General features: G+C 44.0%; 1 protein-coding gene across 1 annotated transcript in view; it reads left to right on the top strand.

Moving 5' to 3' along the window:
* LOC138261343 (BOS complex subunit NOMO1-like) overlaps window positions 1-21,941 on the top strand; it is a 369,916-nt gene that overhangs the window by 316,494 nt on the left and 31,481 nt on the right. Inside the window, exon 30 of the mRNA XM_069210191.1 lies at window positions 21,743-21,835. Within this exon, the coding sequence (XP_069066292.1) occupies window positions 21,743-21,835 (93 nt within the window). The remainder of the gene's footprint in view (window positions 1-21,742; window positions 21,836-21,941) is intronic.

Raw genomic sequence — 21,941 nt, 5'->3', positions numbered from 1 at the left:
CAAGCTATTTAATGAATCGAATGCTATATGCTTGATGATGATGATGAATGATCCTCATGTGAATATTAAAATGATCATAAAATACCAATACAGTCAGAAAACAATAAACAACACAAAAAAAAAAATAACCACCATCAGAGAAAACACAGAAAGCATACATTACTACATAGGACGTTAAAGTTGATCATATACAAATTGTTGTTGGTGATTAAAAGGCTAAAAGGTCATGACATATCAAGTAAATCAGGATTCTCCAGTATTGGATCTTTCATAGATTCATATGCTTAATCATGCCCTGTGTCGAAGTGGGAGTCCCACGGTACCGTAATAAAGCAGTATATATCAGTACCATAGGATATAATGGCAATGAAAAAGTCAGTTTAATAGCCTATTTATGTCTTTTTTTCTTTATTTAAATGGCCACACTTGAACTATAATCAATCAGGCGACAGCACCCTCTAGAACACTCCCAACAGAGGCTGAGTCCCTCAGATTTTCTACTGCATGTCATGTGAAGGGAGTCTCCCTCCTTTCACATGCAGTTTCTGCAGTTATTACTTCTTTTTGGATCATCTAGGATTATATTTCATGTTTCATTTCTCTGTCCCTGGCACTAATATGTCAGAGTATCAGAAAACAAGGTAAAGGACTACAAAATATGTCTAACCTTTTCCTCAAAAACTCTCACGTCGTGAGAGATGAGGCAATTTTTGGGATTACAGAAACTTAAATTTGTCACTTGTGATGAGGACAGTTAGGGTTCCTTCACCTCACAGGAGAGGTCCAATGCTGAGGTTACGCCAAGGCTCCCCAGAAGGCACGCAAAAACCCCATAAAAAAGACTTAACATGAGTCTTCATAAGCACTTCTTACAGAGACAAAATCGGAAAAAAACTTCCTCAGAAGCAAATCTTCAACTTCCTCTTCTACCCTGACACTACCCTGGAGATCCTCATAACCTGAAAATGAGGCGCCTAGGGCAAAACCTCCATCAGAATCATCTTTAACAACAATTAATATGACAGTGTTGACTGCTAAAAGCATGCGACTATCATTGCCTCCTCTGCGAAGAGCCTCATCTACAATGGGGCTTATCTACAATGAGCCTCATCTACAGTAGTATGTCTACGACGGCCTCATCTATGACATCATCGTCTGTGACAGCCTCGCCTCGCCTATGAATGGCCTTGCCTATGAATGGCCTCATCTGCAGAGGGCTTCATCTGTGGGGAGCTTCATCTATGGAGGGCTTCATCTATGGAGGGCCTCATCGACGGAAGACCTTGTCAATGATGGTCATCGACGAGGCCATTGTCGACGACCATCACAGACAAGGTCGTCTACGACAGCCTCATCTGCTATCTACAATGGCCATCTACAAGAGCCTCATCTACAATGGTCCTCTAAAAACAGCCTCATCTATGACTGTCGTCAACAACAGCTTCATCTATGATGGTCAACTACGACAGCCTCATCTACGATGGTTGTCTACAATGGTTGTCTACGACGACGGCTTTGTCTACAATAACCTAGTCTATGATAACCTTGTCTATGGTAACCACATCAACAATGGCCTTGTCTATGACTGCATCCTCTACGACTGCCTCATTTATGACGAAGGCCTCGTCAATGAGAATCATTTTCATCGTCAGCCTAGTCGTCGACCTCTGCCTCGTCGTCGACGCTCTCAATGATAATACAAACACCTACGTAAGCACATAATCATCAATAAAAACAAAACTCACGTAATTCAGAAAAACGTACGGTCAGTAATTACATGTCTACAACAGTCAGCAATATATGGAGATGGCACTATGTGGAGCAATTTCCCCACTTCGCTCCACCCCCAACTTCATAACATTGGTTAGGTCCAGCAGCTCTAGTACTAGACCTACAGTGCATCCTACACCCACAGTTGGTAGATACCCTAGCAGATGATTTTTGGTGGTTTCCATACCCTATTCGAACAAGTGGCTATAACACTTCCAACTTCCACTAGCAAACAATCAGTTTGTCATTCTTTATGATTTTGAATAGACAAGCTGAGACCTATTCCAAATGTTGATATATCCAGGTCTTATGGCACATTACAATTTCAAAAGAAACACCCTTTAGAGGGACCTGTTAAAGAGACACTTATACTTATCAAGTAGGATACCAGAGGTATCAGTCTTATCAACCTTCTCAGTAGCTCCTAGGTATTCTTCTACTCGAAAACTGGTTGATAAAAGCACCAACAGCATTTTAAACATCCAGTGCCACAAAGGCTTGCCTAAAGTTGGTTCACAAATGAGGTCTCCTTGTGAATTATCAAAGATCCCCAACTCCATCCAAGAAGATACTGTTCCTTGGCTGCAACACTAGATACTGTCCAAGACAAAGTCTTTCTATCCCAATTCAAGCAATGAAGACTATAGGAACTGGCTCTGGAACAAGAAAGAAAGTAAAAAAAATCAGTATGTCTGTTCAATTAGCTTTTTGCATCATGTCCTCAGTGATCAATATGATCCCTCTTGCATGCCTGAAAATGAGATTCTTACAGGAACAGTTACAAAAACAATAGATTCAAACAAAACAATCATTCAAGGACCTAGTGAATTTCACACAGTTATGATGGAAGCTCTAGCCTGGTGGTCCCAGACCTCCTACCTTTCAGAGAACCTAACGTTCTTATCTCAAATACCTCACTTCGTAATGACTACGGATGCTTCCCTGGAGAGTTGGGGTGGTCATCTACAGAATTTGCAAATTCAAGGAAAGTCGTCTCCATTCCAGATGAGCATATATATCAATTGCCTGGGGATCAGAGTCATCTACTCAGTCTCCAAGTTTTCCTGCCAATGATAGCAGAGTCTTTGGTGTTAGTTCACTCATACAATACCACCAGCATGCAATACGTGGATCAACAAAGCAGCACAAGATGACTGGTGCTATCCAAGGAGGATCAGGAAATCTGGAGCCGGCTAACAACATACAGCGTAACTCTTTGGACTGAACATGTTCCAGTTTTAGAAATCTCTTAGCAGACATGCTAAGCAGAATTGAAAACAGCCTCTGAAAGGGAGTTTGATCAGTTGGCACTAAGCATGATCTTCTAATTCTGGGGAAAACCAGCCTTAGATCTCTTTGCAACAAACGAAAACCGAAAATGCAAGTTCTATGCAAGTTGGCATCCACATCCAAGGTTATGGAGGAATGCCTTTCGACAGATGGTCCGGGATCTATGCCTACCTTTTTACCTGATACCTATAATACCAAAGGTGCTCAGCAAGAGGGAAGCGGAGCAGTGTCGTCTCATCCCGATAGCCCTCAGGTAGCCTACGTAGTATTGGTTCATAGCACTTCTCCTACCATCGGCATACAACCATATTCACCTACCAACATCCTGTAAACTTTTGACAATGAACTAAGACCAGGTTCTTCATCCTGACCCGACCTCTCTCCTCTTAGGTGCATAGCTCCTAAATTCCATTAATTCAAAGATCTCAATATTCCTCAGGACTGCAGATGTATTCTCTTCAAGTCAAGGCCATGAAGCCATGATAAAGATAAGTAAACAGTAATGGAAACGTTTCTGCCTATGGTCCAGAAATCAAACGTACATCCTGTAAGAGCATAATCTGGCAAATAACTACCCTATCTTCTCTTGCAAGCACAGTCACGGTTTCTACCTGCGTCCGTTAAGGTACGGCTTGCAGCAATATCAAGTAATAGATGCTCGTAACATTTTCTCTCTTTCTGCTGTTGCAGAATCATCAAACAGTGCATAAAATAATTATTCACAGTTTCCTCCAGTAAGGGCTCCTTTCCCGGACTAACACCTGAACATAGTTCTATTTCAACTCTTGAAGAGTTCATTCAAACCCATTCACAGAGCACACCTCATATTTCTCACGTAGAAGGTCACCTTGTTATAGTGCTCACTCTGACCAGAAGGGTGGAGGAGATACAGGCTTTCTCAACTCAAGAACTTTCTTGCACCTCACAAGTGATTTAGTACTTCTCACAACCAATCCAAAGATATATTCCCAAGGTTTCTTCGGATTTTGCCTCAATGATCCTTTAATAGTTCAGACTTTCTTCCTGAATCCAGTTTCACAAATTGAGTGGTCTATTTGTATGCTAGGTATCAAATGATATCTAAAAGTCTACTTAAATTGCATGAAGCAACTCATGAGAAATGACCAATTGTTGGATTCAGATGGACACACTCGTAAGGGTGCTCCAGTCTTGATGACAATCATTGCTGAAGGAATTTCAGCTGCAATCCAGTACTGCCACTCAAAGACTAGCAAACCTCTCACAGAGAAAACCAGGGTGCACTCAACTAGGGCAGTTTCCACCTCAACTACTTTGTTTGCGGAAGTGCCTCTGGAGAAGATATGTTGTGCTGCGACTTGGAAAATGTGCAGATTATTCATGAGGCATTAGGACCTGGAGTTGGCCAGTGCAGTGATGCAGCGGTTGGACAGGTTTTACTGCATCACTTATTTCAATAAGGGGAGCCTCTTATGGTTCCATGTGCTGATGTATATCTGCAAATTTTAATGTAATATATATATATATATATATATATAAATGTATATATATATATATGTTCGATGGCATGTGTAGCTGCAGATACACATGCTGTGCACATCCCGCCATCTGGTGTTGGGCTCGGAGTGTTACAAGTTGTTTTTCTTCTAAGAAGTCTTTTCGAGTCACGAGATCGAGGGACTCCTCCCATTTCGGCTCCATTGCGCATGGGTGTCGACTCCATCTTAGATTGTTTTTTTTCCGTCATCGGGTTCGGACGTGTTCCTTTTCGCTCCGGGTTTCGGTTCGGAAAGTTAGTTAGAATTTCGGAAAAATCGTCGGTATTGTTTGCGTTCGGTATCGGGTTAGTTATAACAGATCGACACCGACTTTTGAAGAGCTCCGGTGGCCCTTCGGGGTTTTTTCGACCCCCCGTCGGGGCCTGGTCGGCCCAGCCACGTGTCTCTTCAAGGCTGATGGAACAGACCCCATTCCGCTTCTGCCCAAAATGCCATAACAAGTATCCATATACAGATCAGCATCTGGTCTGTAACTTGTGTTTGTCGCCAGAACACAAGGAAGATACTTGTGAAGCCTGTCGAGCGTTTCGGTCCAGGAAGACACTAAGAGACCGAAGAGCAAGAAGACTGCAAATGGCGTCGGCGCCGACAGGACAAGGGCGTTTCGAGGAGGAAGAAGAATCCTTCTCCATCCAGGAATCGGACTCGGATGAGATCGATCCCGAAGAAACGCCGAAAACCGTGAGTAAGACGTCGAAACATAAAACTCACGAGAAGACCACAAAAGCCCAGGGGACGCCACCGCCAACAGGCCATGGCTTAACCCAAAAAATAGGTGACCGATCATCGGCACTGAAAAAGGGCACGCTTGTGTCGAAGTCATCCGACTCCGGTCGAGATACCGCCACACAGCAATCTCGGGCCCAAGATAGCGGTTCCGAGCAAGTTCGGCACCGAGACAGCGGCACCAAAATGAATTGGCACCGAGAGACAACAACGCCGAAAATAAAAAAGGTTTCGTCGGAACCGAAAAAAGTAGCCGAAAAGGTTTCGATACCGAAACATCCTGCCTCTGAACCGAAATCAAGTTCCTACACAGAGGAACAAGGACTGTCCTCACAAATGAAAATACATAGATTTATACAGGAATTGGAGACAATGGAGCCAGACTACACCCAAAGAAGACTCCACATCCAAAAAGAAACGGGGAAGATCAGCACTCTCCCTCCTATTAGAATGAAATGCAAACTTGGCTTCCAAGGGGAAAGACAAGCAGCCACAGGCAAAGGTGGCTAAACAAGTAAGCCCGCCACCGTCTCCACAACGATCGCCGCAAACATCACCGGTAGCCACTCCACCTATGATGCAATCCCCGACTCATACAGCGATGAGTCAAGATGACCCTGACGCGTGGGACCTTTATGATGCGCCAGTGTCAGATAATAGTCCTGACTGTTATCCAGCTAGACCGTCGCCACCAGAAGATAGTACAGCCTACGCACAGGTGGTGTCGAGGGCAGCGGCATTTCATAATGTCAGCCTGCATGCAGAGCCCATTGAAGATGACTTTCTATTTAATACATTGTCGTCCACACACAGCCAGTACCAGAGTCTTCCCATGCTACCCGGAATGCTAAAACACTCCAAACAAGTGTTTGAGGAGCCTGTAAAAGGAAGGGCCATTACTCCAAGAGTGGAGAAAAAATATAAACCGCCACCAACAGACCCCGTGTACATCACTCAACAGCTAACACCGGACTCAGTTGTAGTAGGGACAGCTCGCAAGAGAGCGAACTCACACACTTCAGGAGATGCACCACCTCCAGATAAAGAAAGTCGAAAATTTGACGCAGCAGGCAAAAGGGTGGCGGCACAGGCAGCAAACCAGTGGCGTATTGCAAACTCACAGGCTTTGTTGGCCAGATATGATAGGGCTCATTGGGACGAAATGCAACACTTTATAGAACATTTGCCCAAGGAGTTCCAAAAAAGAGCACAGCAAGTAGTAGAAGAAGGACAGAGTATCTCCAACAATCCGATACAGTCAGCAATGGATGCAGCAGACACAGCTGCTAGAACTGTCAACACAGCAGTGACAATAAGGAGACACGCATGTCTGCGTACATCAGGATTTAAACCGGAAATACAGCAAGCTGTGCTGAATATGCCATTTAACGGACAGCAGTTGTTTGGGCCGGAGGTGGACACTGCTATCGAAAAACTTAAGAAAGACACTGATACGGCCAAAGCCATGGGCGCACTCTACTCCCCATAGAGCAGAGGCACATTTTGAAAAACACTGTTTCGAGGGGGGTTTCGAGGGCAAAGCACAGAACCCACAACCTCACAAACAAGGCCCACTTATCAGAGCCAATATCTGCAGGGAAGTTTTCGGGGACAATATAGAGGGGGACAGTTCCCAAAAAGTAGAGGGAAGTTCCAAAGCCCCAAAACTCCTCAAAATAAGCAGTGACTTCCAAGTCACACATCTCCAACACATAACACCTGTGGGGGGGAGACTAAGCAAATTTTACAAACATTGGGAGGAGATAACAACAGACACTTGGGTACTGGCAATTATCCAGCATGGTTATTGCATAGAATTTCTCAAATTGCCTCCAAACGTCCCACCAAAAACACACAATATGTCAAAACAACATATAGATCTTCTAGAATTAGAAGTTCAGGCATTGCTACAGAAAGAAGCAATAGAATTAGTATCAAACCAACAGAAAGGAACAGGGGTTTACTCTCTGTACTTTCTCATACCCCAAAAAGACAAGAGTCTGAGACCTATATTAGATCTCAGAACATTAAATACCTACATCAAATCAGATCACTTTCACATGGTGACATTACAGGACGTAATCCCACTGCTCAAACAACAAGACTACATGACAACACTAGACCTAAAGGATGCATATTTCCATATACCGATACATCCTTCACACAGAAAGTATTTAAGGTTTGTATTCCAAGGGGTACATTACCAATTCAAGGTGTTGCCATTCGGAATAACAACTGCGCCAAGAGTTTTTACAAAGTGCCTGGCAGTCGTAGCTGCACATATCAGAAGGCAGCAAATACATGTGTTCCCGTACCTAGACAATTGGTTAATCAAAACCAACACGCTAGAACGGTGTTCACAACACACAAAGTATGTCATAGAAACCCTCCACAAACTAAGTTTCTCAATCAAGTACACAAAGTCACACCTTCTGCCGTGTCAGACACAGCAATACTTAGGGGCGACAATCAACACAGCAAAAGGGATTGCCACTCCGAGTCCACAAAGGGTTCAAGCATTTCACAATGTAATACAGGCCATATATCCAAAACAAAAAATACAAGTCAAAATGGTGATGAAACTCCTAGGCATGATGTCCTCATGCATAGCCATTGTCCCAAACGCAAGGTTGCACATGCGGCCCTTACAACAGTGCCTAGCATCACAATGGTCACAGGCACAGGGTTAACTTCTAGATCTGGTGTTGGTAGACCGCCAAACATACACCTCGCTTCAATGGTGGAACAGTATAAATTTAAACCAAGGGCGGCCTTTCCAAGACCCAGTGCCACAATATGTAATAACAGATGCCTCCATGATAGGGTGGGGAGCACACCTCAATCAACACAGCATCCAAGGACAATGGGACAGTCAGCAAAAACAGTTTCACATAAATCACTTAGAACTATTGGCAGTATTTCTAGCGCTGAAAGCATTTCAACCCATAATAAGCCACAAACACATTCTTGTCAAAACAGACAACATGACAACGATGTATTACCTAAACAAACAAGGAGGGACACACTCAACACAGTTGTGTCTCCTAGCACAGAGAATATGGCATTGGGCAATTCACAACCACATTCGCCTAATAGCACAATTTATTCCAGGAATTCAGAATCAGTTAGCAGACAATCTCTCTCGGGCTCACCAACAAATCCACGAATGGGAGATTCACCCCCAAATACTGAACACTTACTTCCAGAGTTGGGGAACACCACAAATAGATCTATTTGCAACAAAGGAAAACGCAAAATTCCAAAACTTCGCATCCAGGTACCCACAATATCAGTCTCAGGGCAATGCGTTATGGATGAGTTGGTCAGGGATATTTGCTTACGCTTTTCCCCCTCTCCCACTCCTTCCATATCTGGTAAACAAGTTGAGTCAAAACAAACTCAAACTCATACTAATAGCGCCAACATGGGCAAGACAACCTTGGTACACAACTCTACTAGACCTCTCAGTAGTGCCTCATGTCAAACTACCAAAAAGACCAGATCTGTTAACGCAACACAAACAACAGATCAGACACCCAAATCCAGCATCGCTGAATCTAGCAATTTGGCTCCTGAAGTCCTAGAGTTCAGACACTTAGACCTTACACAGGAGTGTATGGAGGTCATAAAACAAGCTAGGAAACCTACCACTAGAAATTGCTATGCAAATAAGTGGAAAAGATTTGTTTATTACTGCCATAATAATCAAATTCAACCCTTACACGCATCTGCCAAAGATATCATAAAATACTTACTACACTTGCAGAAGTCAAAGCTAGCTTTTTCTTCCATTAAGATACATCTTACCGCAATTTCAGCATACCTGCAAATTACGCACTCAACTTCACTGTTTAGGATACCAGTCATAAAAGCGTTTATGGAAGGCCTAAAGAGAATTATACCACCAAGAACACCACCAGTTCCTTCATGGAACCTCAACATTGTCTTAACACGACTCATGGGTCCACCTTTTGAGCCCATGCACTCTTGTGAAATGCAATACTTAACATGGAAAGTTGCATTTTTATTTGCCATCACATCTTTAAGAAGAGTAAGTGAGATTCTAGCATTTACCATACAAGAACCATTTATTCAAATACACAAGCATAAAGTAGTTCTACGGACAAATCCTAAATTTTTAACAAAAGTCATATCCCCGTTCCACTTGAATCAAACAGTAGAATTACCAGTGTTCTTACCACAGCCAGATTCTGTAGCTGAAAGAGCACTACATGCATTAGACATCAAAAGAGCGTTAATGTACTACATTGACAGAACAAAACTAATTTGAAAAACAAAACAATTGTTTATTGCTTTCCAAAAACCTCATACAGGAAATCCAATTTCTAAACAAGGCATTGCTAGATGGATAGTTAAATGCATTCAAACCTGTTATCTTAAAGCAAAAAGAGAACTGCCTATTACACCAAAGGCACACTCAACTAGAAAGAAAGGTGCTACCATGGCCTTTCTAGGAAATATTTCAATGACTGAAATATGTAAGGCAGCTACATGGTCTACGCCTCATACATTTACTAAACACTACTGTGTAGATGTGTTAACAGCACTACAAGCCACAGTAGGTCAAGCAGTACTACGAACATTGTTTCAAACAACTTCAACTCCTACAGGCTGAACCACCGCTTTTGGGGAGATAACTGCTTACTAGTCTATGCACAGCATGTGTATCTGCAGCTACACATGCCATCGAACGGAAAATGTCATTTACCCAGTGTACATCTGTTCGTGGCATTAGTCGCTGCAGATTCACATGCGCCCACGTGCCTCCCCGGGAGCCTGTAGCCGTTTAAAAGTTGATCTTGAACATTTGTAAATTTGTAAATATATTACTTTAAACTACATTATGTACATACGTATTCACTCCATTGCATGGGCACTATTACTAGAATACACAACTCCTACCTCACCCTCTACGGGGAAAACAATCTAAGATGGAGTCGACGCCCATGTGCAATGGAGCCGAAAGGGGAGGAGTCCCTCGATCTCGTGACTCGAAAAGACTTCTTCGAAGAAAAACAACTTGTAACACTCCGAGCCCAACACCAGATGGCGGGATGTGCACAGCATGTGAATCTGCAGCGACTAATGCCACGAACAGATGTACACTGGGTAAGTGACATTTTCCATATATATATATATATATATATATATATATATGTTCGATGGCATGTGTAGCTGCAGATACACATGCTGTGCATTATCCTGCCATTTAGTGTTGGGCTTGGAGTGTTACAAGTTGTTTTTCTTCGAAGAAGTCTTTTCGAGTCACGGGACCAAGGGACTCCTCCCTTTCGGCTCCATTGCGCATGGGCGTCGACTCCATCTTAGATTGTTTTCTTTCCGCCATCGGGTTCGGATGTGTTCCTCTTCGCTCCGTATTTCGGTTTGGAAAAGATAGTTATCCATCGGAAAATTTGACGGTATTGTTTGCGCTCGGTACCGGGTTAGTGCTAGCACATCGACACCGAAGAAAGAAGAGCTCCGGCGGCCCTTCGGGGCTTCCACTCCTCGGCGGGGCCTGGTCGGCCAGACCGCGTCCATCTTCAAAACTCATGGACCAGACCCCCTTCCGCTTCTGCCCCAACTGCCACGCTAAGTATCCTTATACAGACCAACACTTGGTCTGTAATCTGTGTTTGTCCCCCGAACACAAAGAGGATACTTGCGAGGCCTGTCGGGCATTTCGATCCAAGAAAACACTGCGGGATCGAAGAGCTCAAAGACTTCAGATGGCGTCGACACCGGCCGGTCACACTGACGTCGAAGAAGAGGAGAGATTCTCCATTCCAGATTCGGACTAGGACGAGTCCGAGAGTGAGCAGCCGAAAAAGCAGCAACCTGTGAGTAAAACAGCCCCGGGCAAAACTCACTCGAAAATAATGAAGGCCAAGGGGACGCCACCGCCAACAGGCCATGGCTTAACCCGAAAACATGGTGACCAAACATCGGCACTGAAAAAGGCCTCCCAGCAGCCGAAGACATCCGACTCCGGTCGAGATACCGGCTCCAAACAGACTCGGCACCGAGATACCGGCTCCGACCAGTCTCGGCACAGAGAGATCAGCACCCCGAAAGCCAAAAAGGTTTCCTCGGAGCCGAAGAAAACTGCAGAAAAGTTTTTGGTGTTGAAACATGCAGCCTTGGAGCCGAAACACAGCTCCTATACAGACGAACAAGGCCTTTCCACACAATTACAAGGCCACAGATTTGAACAAGAACTGGGCATGGGAGAGCCAGACCATACCCAGAGGAGGCTCCATATACAAAAAGACACGGGGAAAATCAGAACTCTTCCTCCAATAAAAATGAAGCGGAAGCTCGCATTCCAAGAGACGGAAATACAGCCAAAAGCAAAAGTGGCCAAAGAAAAAACACCACCACAGTTTTCTCCACAGCCATCGCAACCGCACTCGCTACATCTGTCCCCAGTAGCAACACCCCCAATGATGCAGTCACCAACGCACGCAGGGATGAGCCAAGATGACCCGGATGCATGGGATTTGTATGATGCACCGGTCTCGGATAATAGTCCGGATTGCTATCCTGCAAGCCCATCACCACCTGAGGACAGTACTGCTTACATGCAGGTGGTTTCCAGGGCAGCTACTTTTCATAATGTAGCATTGCATGCAGAGCCCATAGAAGATAACTTCTTGTTTAACACCATGTCATCTACGCACAGCCAATACCAAAGTCTGCCAATGTTACCAGGCATGTTAAAACACGCCAAACAGGTGTTTCAGGACCCAGTCAAAAGCAGAGCCATCACACCTAGGGTGGAGAAGAAATATAAACCTCTCCCTACGGACCCTGTGTACATCACACAACAGTTAACTCCTGATTCGGTGGTAGTAGGAGCAGCCCGGAAAAGGGCAAACTCACAAACTTCTGGAGACGCACCACCGCCCGACAAGGAAAGTCGGAAATTCGATGCAGCAGGCATGAGAGTGGCCGCACAGGCAGCCAATCAATGGCGAATTGCCAATTCACAAGCCCTACTGGTAAGATACGACAGGGCACATTGGGATGAAATGCAACATCTCATCCAACACCTACCCAAGGAGTTCCAGAAACGTGCCCAACAGGTTGTTGAGGAGGGCCAAACTATCTCCAACAACCAAATAAGGTCGGCTATGGACTCAGCAGATACAGCGGTAACCATTCGAAGACATGCATGGTTACGGACCTCCGGATTTAAGCCAGAAATCCAGCAGGCTGTGCTGAATATGCCTTTTAACGAACAACAATTGTTTGGGCCAGAGGTGGATACAGCGATAGAAAAACTGAAGAAAGACACAGACACGGCAAAGCCATGGGCGCGCTCTACTCCCCACAGAGCAGAGGCACTTTTAGGAAGCCACACTTTAGAGGGGGGTTTCGGGCCCAAACCACAGAGCCCTCCAACTCACAAGTCAGACCCACATATCAGGGCCAATATCAGAGGGGAGGTTTTCGAGGACAATATAGGGGTGGACAGTTCCCTAAAACAAGAGGGAAATTCCAGAGCCCAAAAACCCCACAAACCAAACAGTGACTTCAACGTCAAAAACCCCCACCACACAACACCAGTAGGGGGGAGACTCACACATTATTACCACAACTGGGAACACATAACTACGGACGTGTGGGTCCTAGCCATTATCCAACATGGCTATTGCATAGAATTCCTACATTTACCACCAGATGTGCCTCCAAGAGCACACAACATGTCCAAACAACACTTAGATCTGTTGCAACTAGAAGTCCAAGCATTGTTACAAAAAGAAGCAATAGAACTAGTACCCAACCATCAAAAAGGAACAGGTGTTTACTCCCTGTATTTCCTAATTCCAAAAAAGGACACAACACTGAGACCCATATTAGACCTCAGAACACTAAGGGCCTCATTACAACCTCGGCGGTCTTTCAAAAAGACCGCTGAGGCTGCGGGAGCCAGAATACCTCCATTGCTGGCGGTATTCCTGGCTCCCTATTATGACTTTTCCGCTGGGCCAGCGGACGGTAACAGTGTTGCCGTCCGCTGGCCCAGCGGAAAAGTCACATCAACATTGCAGCAAGCTCGTAATAGAGCTGGCGGCAATGCTGATGTGCAGCGGGTGCAGTAGCACCCGTCGCGCATTTCACTGCCCGAAATTCGGGCAGTGAAATGCGCGACAGGGCTATGTCTGGGGGCCCTTGCACTGCCCATGCCAAGTGCATGGGCAGTGCAAGGGCCCCCAGGGGCACCCCAAGTCCCCTTACCGCCAACCTTTCCATGGCGGTGTTTACCGCCACGGATAGGCTGGCGGTCGGGGACTCGTAATCCCCAGGGCAGCGGTGACCCCCTTAAATCTTTAGATCAGATCACTTTCACATGGTGACACTTCAAGACGTGATTCCCTTGCTCAAACAACAGGACTACATGTCAACATTAGATCTCAAAGATGCTTATTTCCACATACCCATTCCTCCTTCCCACAGGAAATACTTGAGGTTCGTAATCCAAGGCTTGCATTACCAATTCAAAGTGTTACCGTTCGGCATAACAACAGCCCCAGGGGTATTCACAAAATGTCTTGCAGTAGTAGCTGCTCACATCAGGAGACAGCACATGCATGGATTCCCTTACTTAGACGATTGGTTAATAAAAACCAGCACTCAGCAACAGTGTCTTCTACACACAAACTACGTCATAGAAACCCTTCACAAACTAGGGTTCTCTATAAACTACCAAAAATCACATCTACATCCGTGTCAAATACAACAATACTTAGGAGCAACAATCAACACACAAAAAGGGATTGCCACTCCAAGTCCACAAAGGGTACAAGCCTTCCAAAATGTAATACTAAACATGCACCCAAACCAACACTATCAAGTGAGGTTTGTAATGAAACTCCTAGGCATGATGTCTTCATGCATAGCCATTGTCCCAAACGCAAGACTACACATGCGTCCCTTACAACAATGCCTAGCAACACAATGGACACAAGCACAGGGTCAACTTCAAGATCTAGTATTGGTAGACCGCCAAACACACTCCTCACTTCAATGGTGGAATCCTATAAATTTAAACCAAGGGCGCACATTCCAAGACCCAGTGCCTCAATACGTGATCACAACAGATGCTTCCATGATAGGGTGGGGAGCACACCTCAACCAGCACAGCATACAGGGACAATGGGACATTCAACAAAGGCAACTGCATATAAATCATTTAGAGCTGTTAGCAGTGTTTCTAGCATTGAAAGCATTTCAACCGCTAATAGCCCACAAACACATTCTTGTCAAAACAGACAACATGACAACAATGTATTACCTAAACAAACAGGGAGGGACACACTCATCACAACTGTGTCTCTTAGCACAAAAGATTTGGCATTGGGCGATTCACATTCGCCTAATAGCACAGTACATCCCAGGGATTCAAAACCAGTTAGCCGACAATCTCAGTCGAGATCACCAACAAACACACAAATGGGAAATTCATCCCCAAATACTACAAACTTACTTTCGAAGCTGGAGAACACCCCAAATAGACCTATTCGCAACAAAAGAAAATGCAAAATGCCAAAACTTTGCGTCCAGGTATCCATACCCTCAGTCCAAGGGCAATGCATTATGGATGAGTTGGTCAGGGATATTTGCTTACGCTTTTCCCCCTCTCCCACTCCGTCCTTATTTAATAAACAAATTGAGTCACAACAAACTCAAACTGATATTAATAGCACCAACCTGGGCCCGTCAGCCATGGTATACAACACCACTAGACCTATCGGTAGTACCTCATATCAAACTACTAAACAGACCAGATTTGTTAACTCAACACAAACAACAGATCAGACACCCGAATCCAGCATCACTCAATCTAGCAGTCTGGCTCCTGAAGTCTTAGAATTTGGACATTTAGACCTTACACAAGAATGTATGGAGGTCATTAAACAAGCTAGAAAACCTACTACAAGACATTGTTATGCAAACAAATGGAAAAGATTTGTTTATTACTGCCATAATAATCAAATTCAACCACTACATGCTTCTGCAAAAAACATTGTTGGCTATTTATTACACTTACAAAAATCAAACCTAGCATTTTCTTCTATCAAAATACATCTCACAGCAATATCTGCTTACCTGCAGATTATACATTCAACATCACTCTTTAGAATCCCAGTCATCAAAGCATTTATGGAGGGTTTAAAAAGAATCATACCCCCAAGAACACCACCAGTTCCCTCGTGGAACCTCAATATTGTATTAACAAGACTCATGGGTCCACCATTTGAACCCTTGCACTCTTGTGACATGCAATACTTAACCTGGAAAGTAGCCTTCCTAGTAGCTATCACATCTCTTAGAAGGGTAAGCGAAATACAAGCATTCACTATACAAGAACCCTTTATACAAATACATAAACATAAAGTGGTGCTCCGTACAAATCCAATGTTCTTACCAAAAGTCATATCACCGTTCCACCTAAACCAAACAGTGGAACTCCCAATCTTTTTTCCACAACCAGACTCAGTAGCTGAAAGAACCTTACATACATTAGACATCAAAAGAGCACTAATGTATTACATTGATAGAACAAAACAATTTCGCAAGACAAAACAATTTTTTGTAGCCTTCCAAAAACCTCATGCAGGATATCCAATATCCAAACAAGGCATTGCCAGATGGATAGTGAAATGTATTCAAACCTGCTATATTAAAGCAAAAAGAGATCTGCCTATTACGCCAAAGGCGCACTCCACTAGGAAAGAAGGCGCCACAATGGCCTTTCTAGGAAATATACCTATGACAGAAATCTGTAAGGCAGCCACATGGTCTATGCCTCATACATTCACAAAACATTACTGTGTAGATGTGTTAACAACACAATAAGCCACAGTAGGACAGGCTGTATTACGAACATTATTTCAGACAACTTCAACTCCTACAGGCTAAGCCACCGCTTTTGGGGAGATAACTGCTTACTAGTCTATGCACAGCATGTGTATCTGCAGCTACACATGCCATTGAACGGAAAATGTCACTTACCCAGTGTACATCTGTTCGTGGCATGAGACGCTGCAGATTCCCATGCGCCCTCCCGCCTCCCCGGGAGCCTGTAGCCGTTATAAGTTGATGAAACTTGTAAATTTGTAAATATATACTATTTTTTAGACACATTATGTACATACATACTCACTCCATTGCATGGGCACCTTTACTATATACACAACACCTACCTCACCCTCTGCGGGGAAAACAATCTAAGATGGAGTCGACGCCCATGCGCAATGGAGCCGAAAGGGAGGAGTCCCTCGGTCTCGTGACTCGAAAAGACTTCTTCGAAGAAAAACAACTTGTAACACTCCGAGCCCAACACTAGATGGCAGGATAATGCACAGCATGTGAATCTGCAGCGTCTCATGCCACGAACAGATGTACACTGGGTAAGTGACATTTTCCATATATATATATCTCGATATATACATTTATTAAATTGCTGTTGGAAAATGGGTTATTGGTAGGGCAGGTAGGTACCTACACCTAGCAACAAGCCACTAACCTCCACATAGGTACAGTTAGGTCTCAGTAAATTAATCCCAGCTCTACCCTTGGTAGCTTGGCATCGAGCGTCAAGGCTTAACTTAGGAGACAAAGTGTAAAGCATTCAAATATCACAAAACAGTAATTAAATAAAACACAGGAAACAGTTTAAAAATCCAAAACCAATTTATAAAAATAGCTTATATTTTTATCTTTAAAATGACACAAAAACGATTAAAATCGGTTCAGGGGAACCGGAGATATGAATTTTTAAAGTATTATTATTTTCTAGCGCTTAGAAACAAAAAGCGCCAATCGGGTCATCTGGTTGCACCAGGACCGGGGCAAAGTCAAACTTTCAGGCCGACCGCGATGGAGCCCTGCTCGGCTACAAGTCGCGGGAGGCCTCGGTTAAAAAGTTACCTTCTGACTTAGTCTTTATTTTGAAGTTTTTCTTCACCGGGACGAACCTGCCAGTTGAATCCGACCTCCTGGAGCCCTTGTCCGGATACGCGAAGTCGGTTTCCTCGGTGGTGATTTTTACCTTCGGACTTAGTCGTTTTTTCGAGATGAAAATCCTTCGACCGGGGTAAACCTGGATCTTGATCCGACGTCCATGGAGCCCTTCTCGGATACGATGGCTGGGAGGTCCCGGTCAACTTTTTACGTTCGGACTTAGTCTCTTTTTTGGATGTTTTTCTTTACCGGGACGAACCACGAAGTCAGGCCGGGTCGCGGTTGAGACAAGCCGGCTAGAATTTCCGCGTCGGGTCGGTCACTTTATGGAGCTTTTTTTCAAAAATTCTCCAATCTTTTCCAAACTTCTGGGGCTTCACCCAGATGTTCTTTCAAGGTTCTTTTGGAGTCCACAGCTCACCCTAAGGGTCCAGAAGTTCTGTGATGGTCCTTGGGAAGTGCAGACTTCAACTCCCAGAATGCACCTGGCGCAAACTCCTTTTTGGCCACTGGACAGTGGTCAGCTGGTCGCTTTCTTCAGGAGTTGGTGCAGGGGACTCTGGTTTAGCAATTTTTCACCTGTAGCAAACAGGGAGTCCCTCCTTGAACCAGTTGAAGCCAGGCAAAGTCCTTCTTGTGGTGAAGCCCAAGTGTGCAGCTGGTGCAGTCTTTCTGAGTGCAGGGTCCAGGTGCAGGCCAGGGGTCCAGCAGGGCAGTCCTTCTTCTTCTTTAGTTCCTTTCTTGTTGAATTCTGGAGGGGATCTGAGGCGTGGGTGCAGGTCTGCCAGTTTTATCCTTGCTCCTGGGTGAAAAGCAGGGGGGTCCTGGTCCTCCAATCAGGTACAGGGTCGTCCCCCTGTGATGACCACTTCCTGGGAAGTGTGGCAAAAATCCATCCCAAAAGGCAACAGTCTCCAAAAATCCAACATGGCTGAATCTGATTTTTGGAGGTTACATCTGGCTGAGCCCACCCACTGGTGTGGCTAAAAATCATAAACACACCCCTCTCCTGCCCTCTCCTAATCTAATCAAGGGGGTACCTAGTTGTCTGGGGTTGCAGGATGTGGGGGTGTTGCTGGGTGCTGCAAATGTCCTTCTCTGCCTTTGAAGACCAGTTTGGCAGCCCTCCCCCTTCCTGCCTCACCATCTGCTGAGGGGAGATTCTCTCCCCCAAGCACATTCCTTTGTGTGAAGTCAGGCCACTTCACACCTCATCAAGGTAGCCTGGCAGAAGCTGCTGCAGGCTGGCCAATCAGAGCACAGTAGCAAAAACAATGCAGAGCTGAAATTGGCAACTTTTTAGGTAAAGTCTAAACTTTTTACCTGGACAAGTTATATTAAATCCAACAACTGGAAGTTGTGGGATTTATTACAACAATCAATTTGATACCAAATTCTTGGTATGTAACATTTAAGGAGACTTTAAAATTTAAAATAAAGTCTGCCCATTCTAGCCTATGAAGGCCATTTACTTCAATGAGGGAAAAACGAATTTGGCTGTTTTTACCTCACCAGGGCTTATACATCTATTTTTATAAAGTCCCTGCTTATAGTTACATGGCACCCAGCCCTAGGGGCACATAGGGCACACCTTAGGGGTGACTTATATGTAAAAATAAGGTAGTTTAAGACTTTGGAAGTACCTTTAATTCCAAAGTCGAATTTGCATATAACTTTAATTTAAAAGCAGCCAGCAAGGCAGGCTTGCTTTTAAAATGACACTGGGCACCTCAGCAGTGCACCTAGGTGTGCACCACCTATGCTGTGGTCCCTAAACCTACATGCCCTACCATATACTAGGGACTTATAGGTAGGTTAACTTAGCCAATTATAATTAGCCTAATTTGCATATCCATTTTACACAGAGCACAGGCCCTGGGTCTGGTTAGCAGTACCCAGGGCACCATCAGAGTCAGGAAAACACCAGCATAAAGTGGAAAATGGGGGCAAAAAGTTATGGGGCCTCTGCAATCAGCCCTAGTTTCTCACAATTGCCTATGGAAGTTATGTATATATTTTCTACCCACCATCCCACGTAGTTGTGCTGATGCTATAAGATATACAGATAAAGTAACTGCTTGCTTGTCATTCTAATTCAAGCATGTGGATCTATGAAAGATCCAATACTCGAGAAGAAAATAAGTTACTTACCTCTAACTGCAGTTCTTCAGTATTGGTATCTTTCATAGATTCACATGCGACCCATCCTCCACCCAGGGGAGGCTCGCCTTATAGCTCTGGATTATCTATTCCCACTTGTGCTTGAAAATCTGAGGGACTCAGCCTCCCTTGGGAGTGTAGTAGAGGGTGCTTTTGATTGATTGTTCACAGTTCATGTTTGGTCCTTTTTTAAAAGGACATAGGCTATTAAACTGACTTTTTCATTGCTATTATAACCTATGGTAGTGAAATATCCTGCTTTATTATGGTACTGTGGGGACATACTTCAACGACGAAGAATGATTGAAGCATGTGAATCTATGAAAGATACTTATACTGGAGAACTGCAGTTACAGGACAGTAACTTATTTTCATATCCTGTCTCCAAAGTAAATAATGGGATTGAACATAGCTGTAAGAGAAGAGGACCTCATGCAACTTTGCACTTTGGTGCTGTCAATAAATATTTTTAAAAAATAAAAATGTTCATAGCAGCAATTTAATCCAAATAAGTTAAAGCCTAAAATATATTTAAAATAGGTTGATTTGTGACAAAAATAAGATGCATTTTCAAACGTTTGCAGGTCTATGTTGGCACAAACCCCAATTTTTAAGGATTGGCAGCAAATGCCGGCACTGAAAGGGGTCATAATACCGGCAGAAAAGAAGAAAATGCTCCAAAGACTGTAGAAAATAATCATCACAAGAGCAGACAAAAATGGTGCTAGGGTCGAATTGGCCTGGTGGGATGCAAAGGTGAGCCCTAAACAAGCCCAGTTGAAACATTGGTAAGAAACATCTTTTTCATGCGTTGTTAACCAATGAGAGGTAGCCCTAGATAATTTACACTTGCCAATGCTTCTAATGGCTTGTGTACCAGTTAGATTGTTCCCAACAAAATTAATCAGTTATGGCACAGGACAAACCTCTGCAGATATCAAGGTCCAAAAACAAATGGAAAAAATGGGCTCACCAGAGTTCATCAATACTGTTGTAGACTGAGCCAAGAGGGGTGGACGAGCCCAGCCTCTGACTGGTGCAGACAGGCTTGTTCTTGGCCCTGGAGCGTCCCACGCCGCAAGTCCAGGTGATGCACTATATTGCGCTGGTGAGGGCAGCAGCGGGTGCAATAGGTTGGTAGGGCCGCCTCCTGGGCCACATAGTCCTGCCAGAAACACTCCCTTGCAGTGGGTGCAGGTGATGCACTATATAGCGCTGGTGAGAACATTAGGAGGTTGGTATGGGCGCCCCCTGGGCCCCCGGACTCCTGGGACACATGGTGCAGCCAAAAACACAATATGCTTCATGTGCATGTGCCGTGATCAGCAGTGCATGCTTTAGAAGAGAAAGGGCAGATGCAAAAAAGAAATCAGTTGTTTCTCAAAAAGACATAGCAGCAGCGGTTAAGATGCCTCACCCTCCTTGACAAAGATAACAGACAAAAAAAAATTCTGTTGTCCAGAAATTAGAAAATTGGAAGTGTTTGGAAGAGCTATCCTGTGAAGTAAACATTAAGAAACTCTCTGGACTCCAGGCAGTGTTTACCCAATCACACAAAGATATTACTCCAATTTAGAAGCATAGATGATGGACGAACACCCCTAATTCGTACTGCATAAAGATGAGTTGGCCCATCTAAACCAGGATTTCAGCCTCCAGGAGTGTCTCTAGCAATGAAACTTAGTTATGTTTATTGAACGTGTTTGGACATTTGTAATGGACAAGGGAGGCATTTATAGTATTTAAATTAACTTTTGGTATAATACTTACTGTTGAACAGTGTGCAATATATGACAGCATTTAAGATTGTCAGTCAAGGATAGCGTTAGTAATGTTAGAATGCACATATTGGGGCATGCTTGTCTTGGTTTTCTGACTAGGAGTGGGGGTATAAAAAACTGTGTTGTAATTGAATCAAGGATGAAGAAAGTAATGGGTGTAGAAACGCCGGGAAAAGAACAGTGAGTATTAGGGGTTAGGGTTATGAAAAGGATAAAGTATAAATGAAAAGTCAGAAATAGTAAACACCGAACAAAGATTAAAGTTTTAAGCTAATTAACAGCTCCCTACTATCATTTAAAAAAAGTAACCTCAACTTAAAAATAAAGAACAACATTTTTTGCGGTTAGACACGGACCTCCTGATTAATAATACTTTGAGTTTGATGAAAAATAGTCACCCAGATTAATCTTAAAATGAGTAGTGATTTAAGTTAAGAACATTGCATCCTTAACAGCTTGCTGGCATTTTTATTTTGCTGTTTGCAGAGAAAGTTACCTGAACAGGATATTGCCCAAGGTTCTTACATGGCGCTGCCTCTAATACTGCTCTTGATGCTGGCAGGCTACAACCATGAAAAGGTAGGAATACTGCAGAGATAATATTTTGAACATTGCTTTTGCTGATGCATGGAGTGACTTTCCACTGCCCTTAATGTAGTGCTCTTTTTTTCCTTATTCATTATTT

Source organism: Pleurodeles waltl, chromosome 10, assembly GCF_031143425.1.
Source record: "Pleurodeles waltl isolate 20211129_DDA chromosome 10, aPleWal1.hap1.20221129, whole genome shotgun sequence".
Taxonomy (NCBI): Eukaryota; Metazoa; Chordata; class Amphibia; order Caudata; family Salamandridae; genus Pleurodeles; species Pleurodeles waltl.
This window is presented reverse-complemented; position numbering and strand designations above follow the sequence as displayed.